The sequence below is a fragment of the Mytilus galloprovincialis genome, chromosome 7 (genome assembly GCF_965363235.1).
Source record: "Mytilus galloprovincialis chromosome 7, xbMytGall1.hap1.1, whole genome shotgun sequence".
In the NCBI taxonomy this organism is placed as follows: Eukaryota; Metazoa; Mollusca; class Bivalvia; order Mytilida; family Mytilidae; genus Mytilus; species Mytilus galloprovincialis.
This window is the reverse complement of record NC_134844.1, coordinates 33,220,735-33,236,434: the sequence shown is the minus strand read 5'-3', so window position 1 is coordinate 33,236,434 and position 15,700 is coordinate 33,220,735. Positions and strand designations below refer to the sequence as shown.

Here is a 15,700-nt window from a genome sequence, read left to right as displayed (position 1 = left end):
TACTTTGACCTATAATGGTTTACTTTTACAAATTGTGACTTGGGTGGAGAGTTGTCTTATAGCACTCATACCACATCTTTCTATGTCTAATTAATACATTTCTTTTTCACATAAAAAATCATTTCTGCAAATTTGTTGGTAAGTTTAAGCAAAAAAGGAATTAAATGCCCTATTTGTTGTCAAAGTAGGGACACTTGTAAATTAGAGGGCGTGAATTGGCGGACAGACACTTTCATTCGACATACCCAGCAACGTATTAGTTCTATGACTACTGTTTTCTATGTGAAGAAACAAAAAAATATTTCAACTCTCAGGGAGATTATTAATAATGCTTCTCTTATACCGGCTTTGAAAGACAGGAACAGGTACATTTAAAAACAACAGTAACATTTTATTTTGATTATAATAGATAATTCCATCAATAAATAAAACAATTAAATAATAACAATGAGTGTTAATTGTTCTGTGTAATACTGTTGTGTAATTTGAGCGAGCCTCATAGTCTTTACAGTGCTTTAATACATTCAGTTTTTGTTGTAATGGTAAAATCCTTTGTATTTATTTGCACTCTGTATATTGAGCTTTCTCTCCAAGTCAGGATCATGGGAAGCAGATACTGGTGGTACTAAAAAGGAACACACAAATTATTAAACATATTTGCCAATTAAACCTTAATATATATAAATCTAATATATTTGCCAATTAAAAATTCACAATATTGAACAATTGTTGTGGTTTCTTCCGGATCTTGTTTATCTTGTTCTTTCTCAGTCTTGAGTTTTCCACGTTGTCATTTGTATATAATGTTGTTTGTCTTTTTACTGCTTTTCGTTGCCATGGTACTGTAAGTTCGTTGTCGACTTATGATTTTAAATGTTCCGTTCATATATTTCGCCTCTCTTGTGACGAAGAGAAGTTTTAAGAAAAGAAAACAATTCGTATTATTGTAAAACAGTTATGTGCGGCAATATAACGACTTGATCGCACGTGCCAGTTTGACAAAAAGTGGTTTAAATGGAAAAATTTAAAACACAATTAAATCGGACAGTTCGCACTTGCTATTTTGAAAAAGCAGTTTAATGTATTATTCAAAAACTCACCGAATTTTAATCGGGCAGTTGTGAAAATGGTTGTACGTTTTTTTTTCACGTAAAAACAAAACAAATCACAATTTACATAAATGAAAACCATATACAATCCCCAGGATGAGATAGTCAAAACGCTCCTAGATTCTTTTCCATTGCAATGCAACTATTCACAATGATTTCTTGATAGCACACTTGTTTAATTTCTGAATACTTTTCAATACAGCTTAAGATTTCTAATTTGTATGATGCTGTGGCTTTTGTCGAATATACTTACATTTGCCTACTTTTCCCTCACAGTCTTCCCATGGATTGTAAGTTTGCTTTGTATAGTCATGGCGGGTCGGTGAATATAAAGTCTTTTTCAAGTGTGGACGGAATGGCAATTGAGCATTTAGGTGTTGGTTAAAGTTCTCTTTGTCATATACACTTATCAAACCTAGAAAAGAACATGTTATACTATATATGCAATACGTCAGGTTTCAATCTTCTGTATATTTGTTCATGATATTCAATATTTAAACATTTGTTTAATTTTTATAAATTATGACTGTTAATAGATCACAGCTCGTATTCTATAGTTGCCAGTAAAGATGGATATTAAAAATATTTGAATGAAAGGTACTAGATCCAGGACACAACTTTGTAGCGTCTACTAGTTTTAAATACTTTGGTAAATTAAATTCATCAAAGGGGAAATACAATTAACCGTTATTAAGAATATAAATGTTTAAATCCTTTTGGTTTTTATAAATTGGACCAGATTACCCAGTCAAACTTCTTAACATTGTGTCGACAGACCACATAAAAGTGAAGTACTAAACAAACTTGGTCTATAGAAACAAACAAAACTTTATTGTGTCTTTCCTCTATCATAATTCATTATTCTAAAATTAAAGTACTCAAATATAAAATATTATAGACCTAGTTATGACATCGACATATATCCATCTACATGAATAGAGGCATATTATTGTAAATTTAAAGTGATCGTATTGTGATGTGTTTAATGGACAACACGCAGTTCATTGCTTTATATTTTGTAATTAATCATTGTGGTTTTGTACATCCCATGCAAATGATACAAAAGGTAAAATAACAGTTATATTTAAGAATCGATAATATTATATAATCCAGGCCTTGGCGCATTGTTACATGTACGTCGCGTTGGTTTTGGATGGTCGATGACAGTGAACAGTTGTGCTCTTCGTCTTCTAAGACCTGCTTTAGAAGTTAATATCGTAAAATCACAATCTTATTCCAAGACACATACATATTGCTCATCGTCAACAATTACAAATATTGGGTATAATATAAAAAATCTCTTCTACAAAATCATACAAAAACATCCTACATGTATAACCACCATCTTCTAGAGCAATCTGTACGTTAAAAACCGACAACTTCACCATTCCTACATTGCCACAATGGCTAAGCGCAATATGTACGTCGACATACCGTCAACCCATCAACACATGCAATCCTACATTATCAATATGTCCTATAGAGCAATGTATTAAAACGGCAAAATACTGTCAACACAAATAATCCTACATTACCACTATGTCCTAGGGCGACGTATAAGACAATGTATCGTCAACACTTAAAGCAAAGTAAACGGCAACATGATGTCAACAGATACAATCCTACATTATAATCTTGTCCTGGAGAAAAGCATCCGACAACAAACCGTCAACAGAAACAATCCTACATTATAATCTTGTCCTGGAGAAAGACAACAAACCGTCAACAGATACAATCCAACATTATAATCTTGTCCTGGAGAAAAGCATCCGGCAACAAACCGTCAACAGATACAATCCTACATTATAATCTTGTCCTGGAGAAAAGCATCCGACAACAAACCGTCAACAGATACAATCCTACATTATAATCTTGCCCTGGAGAAAAGTATCCGACAACAAACCGTCAACAGATACAATCCTACATTATAATCTTGTCCTGGAGAAAAGCATCCGATAACAAACCGTCAACAGATACAATTCTACATTATAATCTTGTCCTAGAGAAAAGCATCCGGCAACAAACCGTCAACACAAATAATCCTACATTACCACTATGTCCTAGGGCGACGTATAAGACAATGTATTGTCAACACTTAAAGCAAGGTAAACGGCAACATGATGTCAACAGATACAATCCTACATTATAATCTTGTCCTAGAGAAAAGCATCCGACAACAAACCGTCAACAGATACAATCCTACATTATAATCTTGTCCTGGAGAAAAGCATCCGACAACAAACCGTCAACAGATACAATCCTACATTATAATCTTGTCCTGGAGAAAAGCATCCGGCAACAAACCGTCAACAGATACAATCCTACAATATAATCTTGTCCAGGAGAAAAGCATCCGACAACAAACCGTCAACAGATACAATCCTACATTATAATCTTGTCCTGGAGAAAAGCATCTGACAACACACCGTCAACAGATACAATCCTACATTATAATCTTGTCCTGGAGAAAAGCATCCAGCAACAGACCGTCAACAGATACAATCTTACATTAACTGTCCTGGAGAAAAGCATCCGACAACAAACCGTCAACAGATACAATCCTACATTATAATCTTGTTCTGGAGAAAAGCATCCGACAACAAACCGTCATCAGATACAATTCTACATTATAATCTTGTCCTAGAGAAAAGCATCCGGCAACAAACCGTCAACACAAATCATCATACATTACTATACATCCTTAAGAATGTTAACGATAATATACCGTCAACAAAAACAATCCATATTACCACCATCTCAAAGGGCAAGATAATTGTATTCGCAAATTACCGTCTACAAATAAAACCCATTACCACCATTTTCTAGAGCAATGTATACGGCGACATAATGGCAACATCAATTTCTAATACTACTTAGGGAACAACCTTTCACTTTAAAGGGGTATTGGTATTAATAGGGGGGGGGGGGGGTCTTAGTTAGAATTATTTGTTCTAACATAATTTTTTCGCTAGCAACTAGTCTAGAAGGTGTGAGGGAAATCTGGAATATGATTTTTTTTTGTCATCTGTTCACGCGGTCACATACTGTCAACAGAAATAATCCGACATTACCGTCATTTCCTAGAAAATTGTATATGACATCATATGGGCTTTTATAATCATTAATCATTTTGTTTCACTTTCAATCATCGTAAAGAACCTTAAAGAAACACAGTAAAATTCTGTTTATATGTCCAGAGGCAGAATTAGGGCTTCCTCCTTCTGGAGCTACATTTATGGTTAATGCATAGAACTTTTACCTATCCCATTCCAAACGTGCCTAGTTAAGGGCCCCCTATTTTAAAAACCTGGATCCACATCTTATGTCCCACCTACCATCAACATAAACCACTCTACTACCACCATGTCCTAAAACTTCTTTTATATGTCTCCAACTACCTCCAATTCTTCCTTGTCTTTGCCTAAAAATAAATATTCCATTATGATTTATCTATTTTTTAGAAAAAAAATAATTAATCAAAGTAAAAGCAGGCGATGTTGTTTCTATTAAAACCAGTTCATTTTAATGAAACCATCTTGAAATGGTTTTGGAAACATCAGTATAATACAATGAAACTATAGCTGGCAGCTATACTTTATACATTGATATATTATTTTAGATTGTATTTTTTTATAAATCTATTAAGCTTAATTTTCATATCCGATTTCAAGTTTTGTTTTAGGCATTAAATTTTGCATGATAAGGTTACAATCACTAATCTTTATTACCCAGTTTAATTGCTTGAATTAGGAAATTTTCTTTGTATTTTCAATTAAATATTTATGTATTTATATTCAATATGAAATAAAGTATTAAGTAAATTTAAATAAATTTAAGTGTTTAAAACATTCACTTAATTCTCCAGGTGCAAATAATGCACTAAGTGCTCGACGTTGTTATGCATTTCCTTCTACTTGAATGATCAAAGATAAATTTAACTCTCCAATATTTAAATTTTAAACAATCTATCTCATTCAATTGCAGATATGAATCTTGCAATTCGTTTCATTGCTTTTTTTTCTTTTTGGTGCCGAATAGAAGACATTTATTGGAAACAAAGCTTATTGTGGTTTGGTCAATATCAATATTGAATCATTAAAAAAACTGTTTAAAAAGAATCTTAGAAAATGTTGTAAAAGTTTATGCTTTGTTTGACCTGGTAGCATTGAGAATAGAAACGGGGAGTGTGTCAAAGAAACAACAACCAGACAAAAGGGATGAAAACGGCCTACAGTCACAATCGAGTCCTTAACGCACGAGAAATACCTTCCTACGGCAAAGATAACATCTTCTATTGTTTTTGCTAATATCACATTATATTCTTGTAATATATTGTTGGGTATATGTAGATACAATGTATGACTGAATTAGGTCAGTTTTCTAGTCGTTGCCCACGGAGAGACTTCAATTGGAATAAACACCAGTTGTATCGTCTTGGTAGCTCTTCAGTAACACTTGAAGTTCGACAGTTATAAACGTTGTTAAATTTACCTTGGTACTCCAGGGTTCGGATGTCTGTAGGCTATTTTGGAGGTCAAATCTGCATATGTTTTATTGTACAATACGTCGTGTTCGTCCTGAAAAAAGGAGGATACTTTTTTAAAATTATTAATTTTTGCATGTTGGTCTATAAAAGTTTGAAAATTAACTCCTGAATTTGCCTTTAACTCCTCCTTGGCAAAAATACAGTCTATAGATAGCACAGTAAAATTATACGCCGAGCTAACTTCATTGATTTTAAAAGTGCCATTTATAATTACCAGTCTTTTCAGCATACGTATCACTGTACTCCTTCATCGGATATCAAGATGACAAACTTAAATAATTAAAAACCTTTTAAGGTGATTTACATTTGAACCTTTATGATTATATATGGACGACATGCTTTTGCGTGCGTTTGTTTTCCCCAACTACAAGATAAACGTTTAACGTACTTTCTGTGCATTTTTATAGTTAGTGTCTCCAATGGTTTGTGGAACACCTGATGGCGCGTCTCTCAAATTTGTCCAACTGTTCATATATCCATAGGTGGTTCTACAATACATTGAAAATAACAATTAGTTTGGGATGAATACAGGTGCGGATCCAGAGGGGGGTTCCGGGGGTTGGAACCCCCCTTTTTTTGGACGATCAATGCATTTGAATGGGGACATGTAATTGGAACCCCCCCCTTTTGTCCTGGGTTAGGACCCCCCCCTTTTTAAAATGGCTGGATCCGCCCCTGGAATATGTTCTGTTAATTTTCTAATGTGCGTTAATGTTATCTGTTTCTACAAATTTATGAAAATGTTAATTAATGAGCTGAAGAAGAACATCAAGGATCAGTAGACAAGCTTGAACCATCGAATAAATATCGGAATTCACTGGTTTGACAGATAATTTTTTGTAAATCTATGATTATTTTACTGTGTTGGTATAAAGAAAGTAAAAACAGTCGTTAGATGGAGGGTTGTCTCATTGGCACGTATACCGGACCTTCTTATTTATATTGGCATATTTTATAGACACTTAAATATTGTAGGAAGCCATATGCTTGCATCTATATGTATTTCGAAGTTTTGTTGGGCTTCTGTCTCAGTTCAAAATCCGCATTTAAAAATCTGTGGCCATCTAGGGGTTTTAGCGTTCCTGATAAAGGTAAATCAAGAAGCGCCGCAGACGCACCAACTTCATAAAGTGATTAATTAGTTTTGTGCGTGACAACATGGTAATGCAATGGTTGCAAGCTTCCGCTCACACACAAATACCTTACTATTATCCAGAGAACAACCGATACAGTTCGTGCCATCCAATATGATAGACATAGACTATATTGGTCCATTAATCATTTATACCATTTGAAGACATATATAATTATATGTCTCTGCAAAATACCGACGTGGGAAAGACAAATGATGACTGTAGTTTTAATATTGTATTCTGAATCATCATTATTTAATAAAATTCAATTCTTGTTGAACATTTGTTAAAAAGCTAAGTATGATAAATGCGCCTTCTGTTGAATGATTTATTGTTGTAGACGCAACTTAAAACCATGACATAAGTCTTGGAATCGTATGGCTGTTTCTACCACGAATTGTCCACGAAATTCGCATTTTGATTCCGAAATGCCAACACGAACTTTTCAATTTGACTGTATTTAGGTTATATTTGCTTGTTTCATAGTTATTATAGTAGGATGTGTAACGTTCAACGGCAAACATTTCAATCAAATCCAGGAAAATTTATGTCAGTTTGATGAGTTTGTGTGACTCAACGGAATAAATCGCTAATGGGAAATTGTTTTCATATAAGTGTAGGAAATTCTATTTTACTAGAAGCACAAGAAATTAATATTCATTAATACTAAACGATATTTAATTCTTCCTTTATATGCCAAACTATTTTTCTTTATAAATACTATAATAAAGAATAGACGTATACACAACTGAATAAATAAAAAAGTTTGTCGAAGTATAATTTAAAGTTCAAATTTAAAAGCTGTAGTTAAATGTTGTAGTTAAATACTGATTTAAAAACTATCTTGATATAAAAAAAAAAACACTTTTCGCGCTACATACCTTTCTCTATGCATTTCTGGGGGCGCAAAATCCTGTGAAAAACATGGTGGAATAACTCTAGAAGCTGTTAGTGGTCTATTGAAATAAACAGACGGAGTTGGGTCTTCACAGTACATTCTCCTTGGGAAATCGTAACTATTCATTTAATCCGAAAAAAATCTAAATTTACACCATAACAAACTTAAACTCCAACCACACAAGCAACTAACCTAAAAATGAACCTTTAAATTGCTTGTGATTAATTGAAAGTTAACGGTTCACATTAATTTGAATATATGAGAGGACCATACGGGGGGACTTTTTTATAATTTCAGATTTGGTGCCAATTTGGCAACTTAATTTAACCTTTCGTAAACTTCTGAGATTTAAATTGTATGGTGCAAGACTTGTCTACATAGACTTCTAAACATACTTTTTGAAAGAGATAAGCTGTTAGAGTGAACTTTAGCAAATCCCTTATTAATAAAAAGAATATCTACATATTGCATTATAATGCCTAGATACGTATAACCGTGACGGGTAGGTTTTTGATCGATCTAGAAACTGTTCACCTGTTTGTATATTATATTAGATCGATATATATAACACTTTACAAGCCAATTCAGACAGACTGATTGTTTAAAAATTAATAAATCATATCAAATTTCAAGATTTAAATTCCAAAAACAAACAAACGAGCTTTTCAAATAAACCTATTTCATTTGTGTTGATGCACAAAATTGCATGCGGATCAATTGAGGTTCGAGAAGGTAAAACTAAAAGTCAGACATGGAGTAGAAATTTCAAACTTAAAATAAAATTAACAACAGTTTTTTAGTTAGGGGGAGGGTGTCAGATGGATGCACATTTTATAACTTTCACGGGTAACTTGTTGCTTTACGTCAAGTGGCAAATATCTCATGTATGTTGATTTGGAAACAAGTTTTTAACAGATCAACAAGGTTAGTATTGCTGAGCACTTTTTTGACAGTTTGTTTGTTGCTTATTATTACAACCGATTACATGTGATATTTATCAATGAATCTAAATATTGAACAGAGAAGCTGAAAGACGAGTAAAGGGACTGTCCTTGTATGCTAGTTGGGGAACAATTTATTCACCATTTGTTACATGATGGGACTTCCCCTGTTAACTTCTCGATTCAATTTGAGATACTAGAAGGTGTTCGATATATGTCAATGAGACAGCAACACAACGACCAAAAAACCAGATGCCATCCAGATGTCAATTAAATGTCTATTTATACAACATGCCCAGATGTAGATCGGCCGAATCTGAACAGAAACTATCGATCTTTAATGTAAGGTCAAAGTTCTGGTTTGGTATCATGCCGACCCATTCACTAGAGTGTCATAATCCATACAGGAACGAAGACATAGAACTTTCTAATGCAAAGAAAAAACCTACACATGTATGCAGAAGTTCAATGCATAAAAACTTCCTACTATTATTTAGAGAATTGATATTACAGAATTTATTCAAAATAAAAGACGAAATTAACGAACAAAAAGCGATTTTATAATAACCTGTGTATATTTATTATCAAAAAGAAATAGCTAATGGACAAATCCTAAAATTGATAGCTTGATATGATAAATAACACAACGGTAAAAAGTACCCATGCATATGAAATTGTTATGTTCACTTATAGTTTTTTTTATTCCTCATACCAAGAATAAATCGATGTTTTTAAACACATTGTATAATTTCGATGTTAGATACTTCCACCAAAAGGATATATCGATATCGAAAGTTACTTAATCCCAAAAACATAAAAAATAAACACAATTCAAATTTAACAAAATACGTTATCATGATACATGCCATTCAAATTTTCTTTTGTATCCAAAAGCAAACAAATGCATGTTACGCCTGTGTTCCATTTTAGTCATAGTGGCTATGTTTTTTTACATACAAGGAATACAATACAAAATTTATAATAGATACTCTGAAACTCGTTCAGCCTAAATGTGGCAGAAAATGATTCAGCAGTTTCAAAAGAGAAGATTTTTTTTTAAAGTAAGCAAACTGTATACAAAAATTGTGAAAAATCATCTTTAAAGGGCAATAATTCCTTAAAGGGTCAATTGCCAAGTTTTGTCAAATTAACTTATTTATAAATTTTGTTTTGCTTATCTTTATCTATATAACAATATTCAAGATAATAACCAAAAAAACTGCAAAATTTCCTTAACATTGTCAATTTAGTGGCGGCAACACAACAAAGGGTTATCAGATTCACCAGGGCTGGTAGAATTTGACCTACTGAATGGTATACACCATGTCAGATTTGCTCTAAATGCTTTAGTTTTTGAGATATAAACCTAAAAATGCATTTTATCCCTGTTTTACTTTTAGCCATTGGGGCCATGTTTTTATGTTGGTTTTTTTTTTTTGACGAACCAGAAAATAAAACACAAACTTTATTCTAGATACTCTAAGCCCACCCAGTTTAAGTTCGGTTGGAATTGGTTCATTAGTTTCGGAAGAAAAGATGTTTGAAATACTTTACAGCGGACGGGCGACGACGGACGCCAAGTGATGGCTAAAGTTCATATTTCCTTTGACCATGTGACCTAAAAAAGTCAAATTCTTTTGAAATTCGAGACCCCTGAAATCACAGTGATTTAAATGATAAACGATTATGTCTATGTAATCTTTTATGTGAGGTATATAAATGAAAAAGTTATTTGCAAATCAAAAGTTTACCTATCGTAAAAAACACCCACATCAATATCTTTATGTGGTAATGAAAACTGTAATAGCTGGGACCAACTGTCTTTATGTATTGGCCCAAGGTAATAGCGACAATTTGTCGATTCAAGTTTTTCATTTAAATAGATTTACTCAAGGTTTTTTGATCTTATAAGTTATACATTTTCTTTTATATTACATGTATTTGAAATCATCCTTTTATTCCTCTCTCGTTTATACAATTTACATTCATTTATCTTTTCGTGAATTCAGTAAAGATTGAGAAAGGAAATTGGGAATGTGTCAAAGCGACAACAACACGACCATAGAGCAGACAACAGCCGTAGGCCACCAACGGGTCTTCAATGTAGCGAGAAACTCCCGGCACACCCGTAGGCGTCCTTCAGCTGGCAATAAGATTGTACAATTCTTATATCGTTTCTGTGTGTAGGCATGGTCAGTTAAATACCAACGGTCAGGCTGAACGGACACGTTAGATAATTTAATGGAATCTGTTCGTTTATCATTAAGGAATAAATACTGTTGTGGGCCTATAGCACCATAAAGAAATTATAATACAATGACAGCGAATTGTTCCGCCAAACTCTGGCTATGGCCACCAAAAACCTTGTAATAGAAGGTATACTTATTTAAGAAAGATGGACTTTCTAAGATATAATGTAATGGAAGTTTAATATCAGTTTTGATTCGCCAGAAAACATTCTCACTTCGTCAGATCTCATTTTCTTAACTCCATAAACAGAAAAGTAAAGGAAATACACAAATCACAAACTATCATCCATAGATCTAAACTCTACAAGTGTGTCTTTCCTTTTTTTCTAAGTTGCACAATCGACGCCAAAAAAAAGAAAGATCCGTTATCCACTCTCGAATTGCACTATTAGTTGTATTCTTTTCTTTCTAGTCATCTCTATCAATGAAGTGTTTGAGGTTGAGGGAGGTAACTCCCTCGATATACAATTAAAATATACAAAATGGTAAAAACTCATTTTAAATACAAATTTTCCATGCGCTCAACGCCGTGAAACCCAAATTAAATATGCCATTTTGTAGTCTTTCGGGATACCATAGATGTAATGGTACTCTTTTACTAGTACATATGTATAAAATCTACACATGGAACCTAGTCCGCATCATAAAAAATATTTGACTTACTTTGTATTACTCATGGGCCTGTATCTGTCCAGAATAGAATCACTACTAAATCCTTGTGTTCCGGGTTCCGGAGATAGTGCCATCTTCAATAGTAATGTTCGATATCAAAAGATTAAAATACACTACAAGTAATTGATACCAAAAAGATAATACCCTAAATCTACTATTGTAATCAAACAAATCCGACTGGTTCAAATTACACGAAATAGGGTTCATAAAGTATTTATAACTTAGATGACGGTAATGATTTAACACCCGATGACATTGATTTATAGAAATTTATGTCTAGGAATATTTCTGGATGGACTTGCCGAAATCTTAGACAACTAAAAATACTTATTTTTTAAAATAATTATATGTCTTATATTTTTTACTGATTAAAATCGGTATATTCCCCTACCAACAGAATAGGCCATTCTATCAGGTTGAATGACTGACAAAAACAAAGGTGACATTTAATTCTATATCAAACTGTGAGTGGATTACAAAGGGATTAACATTAGTTTTTATTGTTCGGTAGTTATATAGTTCACAGTTCAACGGGATGGTTGAATTTGTAGGCTATTATTAAAAACTATTATTTTTTGCATTCCATTCAGATGACATACACATTTTTTTAAAATTATATTATGCTCTTTTTGAGCCCATGTAATAGAAAGCATATATATATAAAGTCTTCTTTTTCTTCTATGTCTGTGAAATGGAGGAATTCAAGTTAAGTTTTCAGTTGATTAACTATTGTCCGATGAAGAAATAAAGGGAGTCAACTCAAATTGCTCTTCATAAATACTCAATAGTGAAACGATACAATTCGTAATGTATACAGGAGCTAGCTATTAATATCAATGACAATTCAAGATAAGGAAATTGTCAAATGCAGAAACACAAATCTTATAAACTAGACAACTGATGCCACCGCACTCCACTCTGAAGTAACAGTGATATAACAAAGTCAATGTAGGACTCTCTTTGAGATGTCTGGGAGACACAATGATGCCCCACTGATGCAAATTGTTATTTTTAAATACACAAAGATGAGCATGGGAGCACATAGGTATATGGTTCAATGTAGTAGGAGTTACCCCGAAACGCTTTGCACTTCTTATGCAAGTATATACCTGGTATTCCAAAAATGACTAAGTTCCTGGTACCTTTGATAACTATCAACTAGCTCCCAAAAGAGCGAATATTAATAACAAGAGTACACACCATGAAATTTCTCCGACTTCTTTACTGACCATGAAATGAGGTCAAGGTCAATTGAAAACTGTCTGACAGAAATGAGGACGTTGTAAAGTACACACATACTAAAATAGTTATCTTATTACCATGCCAAGAAATCCTCGCTAAAAATTCCGGTCGACCCCCTACGGCAGTCATTAGTAGCTAAAGATTTGATTTCATTCAAGAAATTAATGTATGACCTTCATGTACGTGTCGCTTAGAACACGACCATATATCAAATGGTCAAAATTAATCATCCATGTAATTTGCTCTATGGGGTGTTTGCAGAATTTCAACTGAGGCAATTTCTTGGCATGTCATAAAAAGAAAGAAATTAACATTTCAGAAAATCTTAACCTTTTTTCAAGTAGACACTGAACCTTCTAAAAAATAAAGCTTTTAAGATGATAGCTAATGCCTTCACTGCCACTGGATCACTATACATATGTCCAGCTTTCTGCAACATAAGTCGCAGGCTAGACAAAAACCCAAACCTTGACTACATGCACACCTTCAATACATGTACAAACAGCCAGTAACCAGATGCTCCGCAGGGCGCAGCTTTATACGACCGCAGAAGTTGAACCCTGAACAGTTGGGGCAAGTATGGACACAACATTCAAGCTGGATACAGCTCTGAATTTGGATTGTGATTAAACAGTTGACACAGCATAAGTTTCTGACACAGAATGAATGTGGTCTAATGAAGTTAAAATATTGTTTTTGCTTTTGAGCAATTTACTATGCTGTTAAAAATATTAGAAAATTTTTTTTTGAAGAAATTTGATTTTTAATTTCGGAAATCTGAAATGAGAAAAATTGTACCTCAATTTTTTTTTTCACCTCCCCCTTTCCAGTATTCCAATAATAATCTAATTTCTAATTGAGTTTGCAACATGAACTACTAATTTAAATACATCATAAAATATTAAAGTATAAAATGTCATACAGTCATGGTTAAAATTAATATTAATCAATAGTAACTTCTATTTTTTTTATACAGCTTATCATCTCAAGACAATCATCATTTCTTAATACATAATTTTCAAGCAGTGTAAGGGAGGTAATGTTTGATAACCTCTCTTATATATATATATATATAACTATATCTTGAAATGGAACTGGATTACCTCCCTTAACTGCTTTTAATTTGTCTAAATTGTCCTTTAACCAGAAAACTCTTGTTTTTTTCCTTTTTTTTTGCTAAATGATTTGAGCCACAACCTTCCATAACCATCCCTTTGTAGTATGGAAAATTGTGGTACAATTTCAGAGAGATTTGTACACTTAGACACAAGTTATTGACTGGAAACTACAAAAATGCTTATTTGGGCCCCTTTTTTACCCCCAACTTATTGAAACCCCCTTGGAGCAAGAACCCCAAACTCAATTCCAGCCTTTCCTGTGTAGTAAGAAACCTTGTAGTATAATTTCAGAGAGATCCACATACTTAAACACAAGTTATTGTTTGTAAACTAGAAAAATGCTTCTTTTTGGCCCCTTCTTCCTACATGTTAGGGGAAATTAACCCCAAACTCAATCTCAGCCTTCCCTTTGTTATATGGAACAATGGTACAATGTCAGAGAGATCCACACAGATACACACAATGCTTTGTCCTGAAACTAGAAAAATGCTCGTTTTTTGTCCCCTTTTTGGCCCTCAATTCCTGTTTCACCCATTACCCTTAAAATAAATCCAAACCTTTTACTTATGGTATTAAACATTGTGGTACAATTTCGGAGCAATTGAAATACTCATACACAACTGAAACTAGATAAATGCTTGTTTTTGGCCCCTTTGGGCCCTTATTCCTAAACTGTTGGGACCTTAACCCCAAAATCAATACCAACCTTCCTTTTGTGGTAATAAACATTGGGTAAAATTTTTATTGATTTCTATTTACTTATACTAAAGTTATCATCCGGAAACCATCTGTCTTCAGACGACGCTGACAATGACGAAGAAGTGATACCAATATACGACCAAATTTTTTTAATTTTTGCGGTCGTATAAAAAGACTATGTTATGTTGATTGCTGTAAGCATGTTTCCAAATAGATTACATGTACAAGAAACTATGTTCAACCAGTAAAAGCCATATTAAATTTCCAATTTTACACAAAATTCACCATAATGGAAGTGAGTCAGTGATTAAACAATCATGAAAACTGTCCTGCAGGCGAAACATGTAGACCATAGCAAATAAAATTGCAGACCATTTGAAGTGTTGTTGTCAATTTGGAGTATTATTTTAATGTTGCATTCAGTTGCATAATTTGACAACCCTGCATACCAAGGTATCCACTTCAGGGACTCTATCGAAATGATTCACACAGGCGTTGGTTCACCTCATGGAGTTTAATCATGAAAACTGTTGAAAATGTCATAAGAAAAAAAACTCTTAATTTTCTGTGGTTTCTTTTTCTACAATCGACGCTTCCTATATCTGTCACTGAAATGGAATCAGCAATTAAACTACATAATCTTATGATGATTGTGGCAGAGTTTTGTTCCAGCAGTTTTATCACAAGAGAGTTTTGTTCCAAATGGCCCAGCAGTTTTATCACAAGAGAGTTTTGTTCCAAATGGCCCAGCAGTTTTATCACAAGTGAAACTGCGAGCTACTGCTCACTGATGATACCCCCGCCGCAAGTGGATAATATTAATAGTGTAAAAATATGGAAGTGTTCGGTAAACAGGAAGTTGTCGAGTGATGAATCTGAAAACGCATCACACGGTATAGCTGACTTATAAAAATCCTGAAACCAAATTTCAGAAATCCTTGTATTGTAGTTCCTGAGAAAAATGTGACGAAAATTTTTAACTTGGTTATCATGTGTAAAATCATACAAGTGTTCGGTAAACAGGAAGTTGTCGAGTGATGAATCTGAAAACGCATCACACGGTATACCTGACTTATATAAATCCTGAAACCAA

At 33.4% G+C, this 15,700-nt stretch overlaps 1 protein-coding gene across 2 annotated transcripts; it reads right to left on the bottom strand.

Annotated features, from left to right (window-relative positions):
* Positions 1–370: 370 nt before the first annotated feature.
* LOC143082808 (uncharacterized) lies at positions 371–11,721 on the bottom strand. 2 transcript variants are annotated; one of them, XM_076258662.1, is made up of 6 exons: positions 11,540–11,721; positions 6,044–6,143; positions 5,601–5,686; positions 4,445–4,530; positions 1,363–1,524; positions 371–625 (listed from the first exon to the last, which is right to left on the bottom strand). In XM_076258662.1, the coding sequence occupies exons 1-6, from the start codon at positions 11,620–11,622 to the stop codon at positions 525–527; spliced, it is 618 nt and encodes a 205-aa protein (XP_076114777.1). In that variant the 5' UTR covers positions 11,623–11,721; the 3' UTR covers positions 371–524. The 2 variants fall into 2 exon arrangements, with proteins under 2 accessions (XP_076114777.1, XP_076114776.1); XM_076258661.1 differs by lacking the exon at positions 11,540–11,721 and adding an exon at positions 7,670–7,891.
* Positions 11,722–15,700: the final 3,979 nt, after the last annotated feature.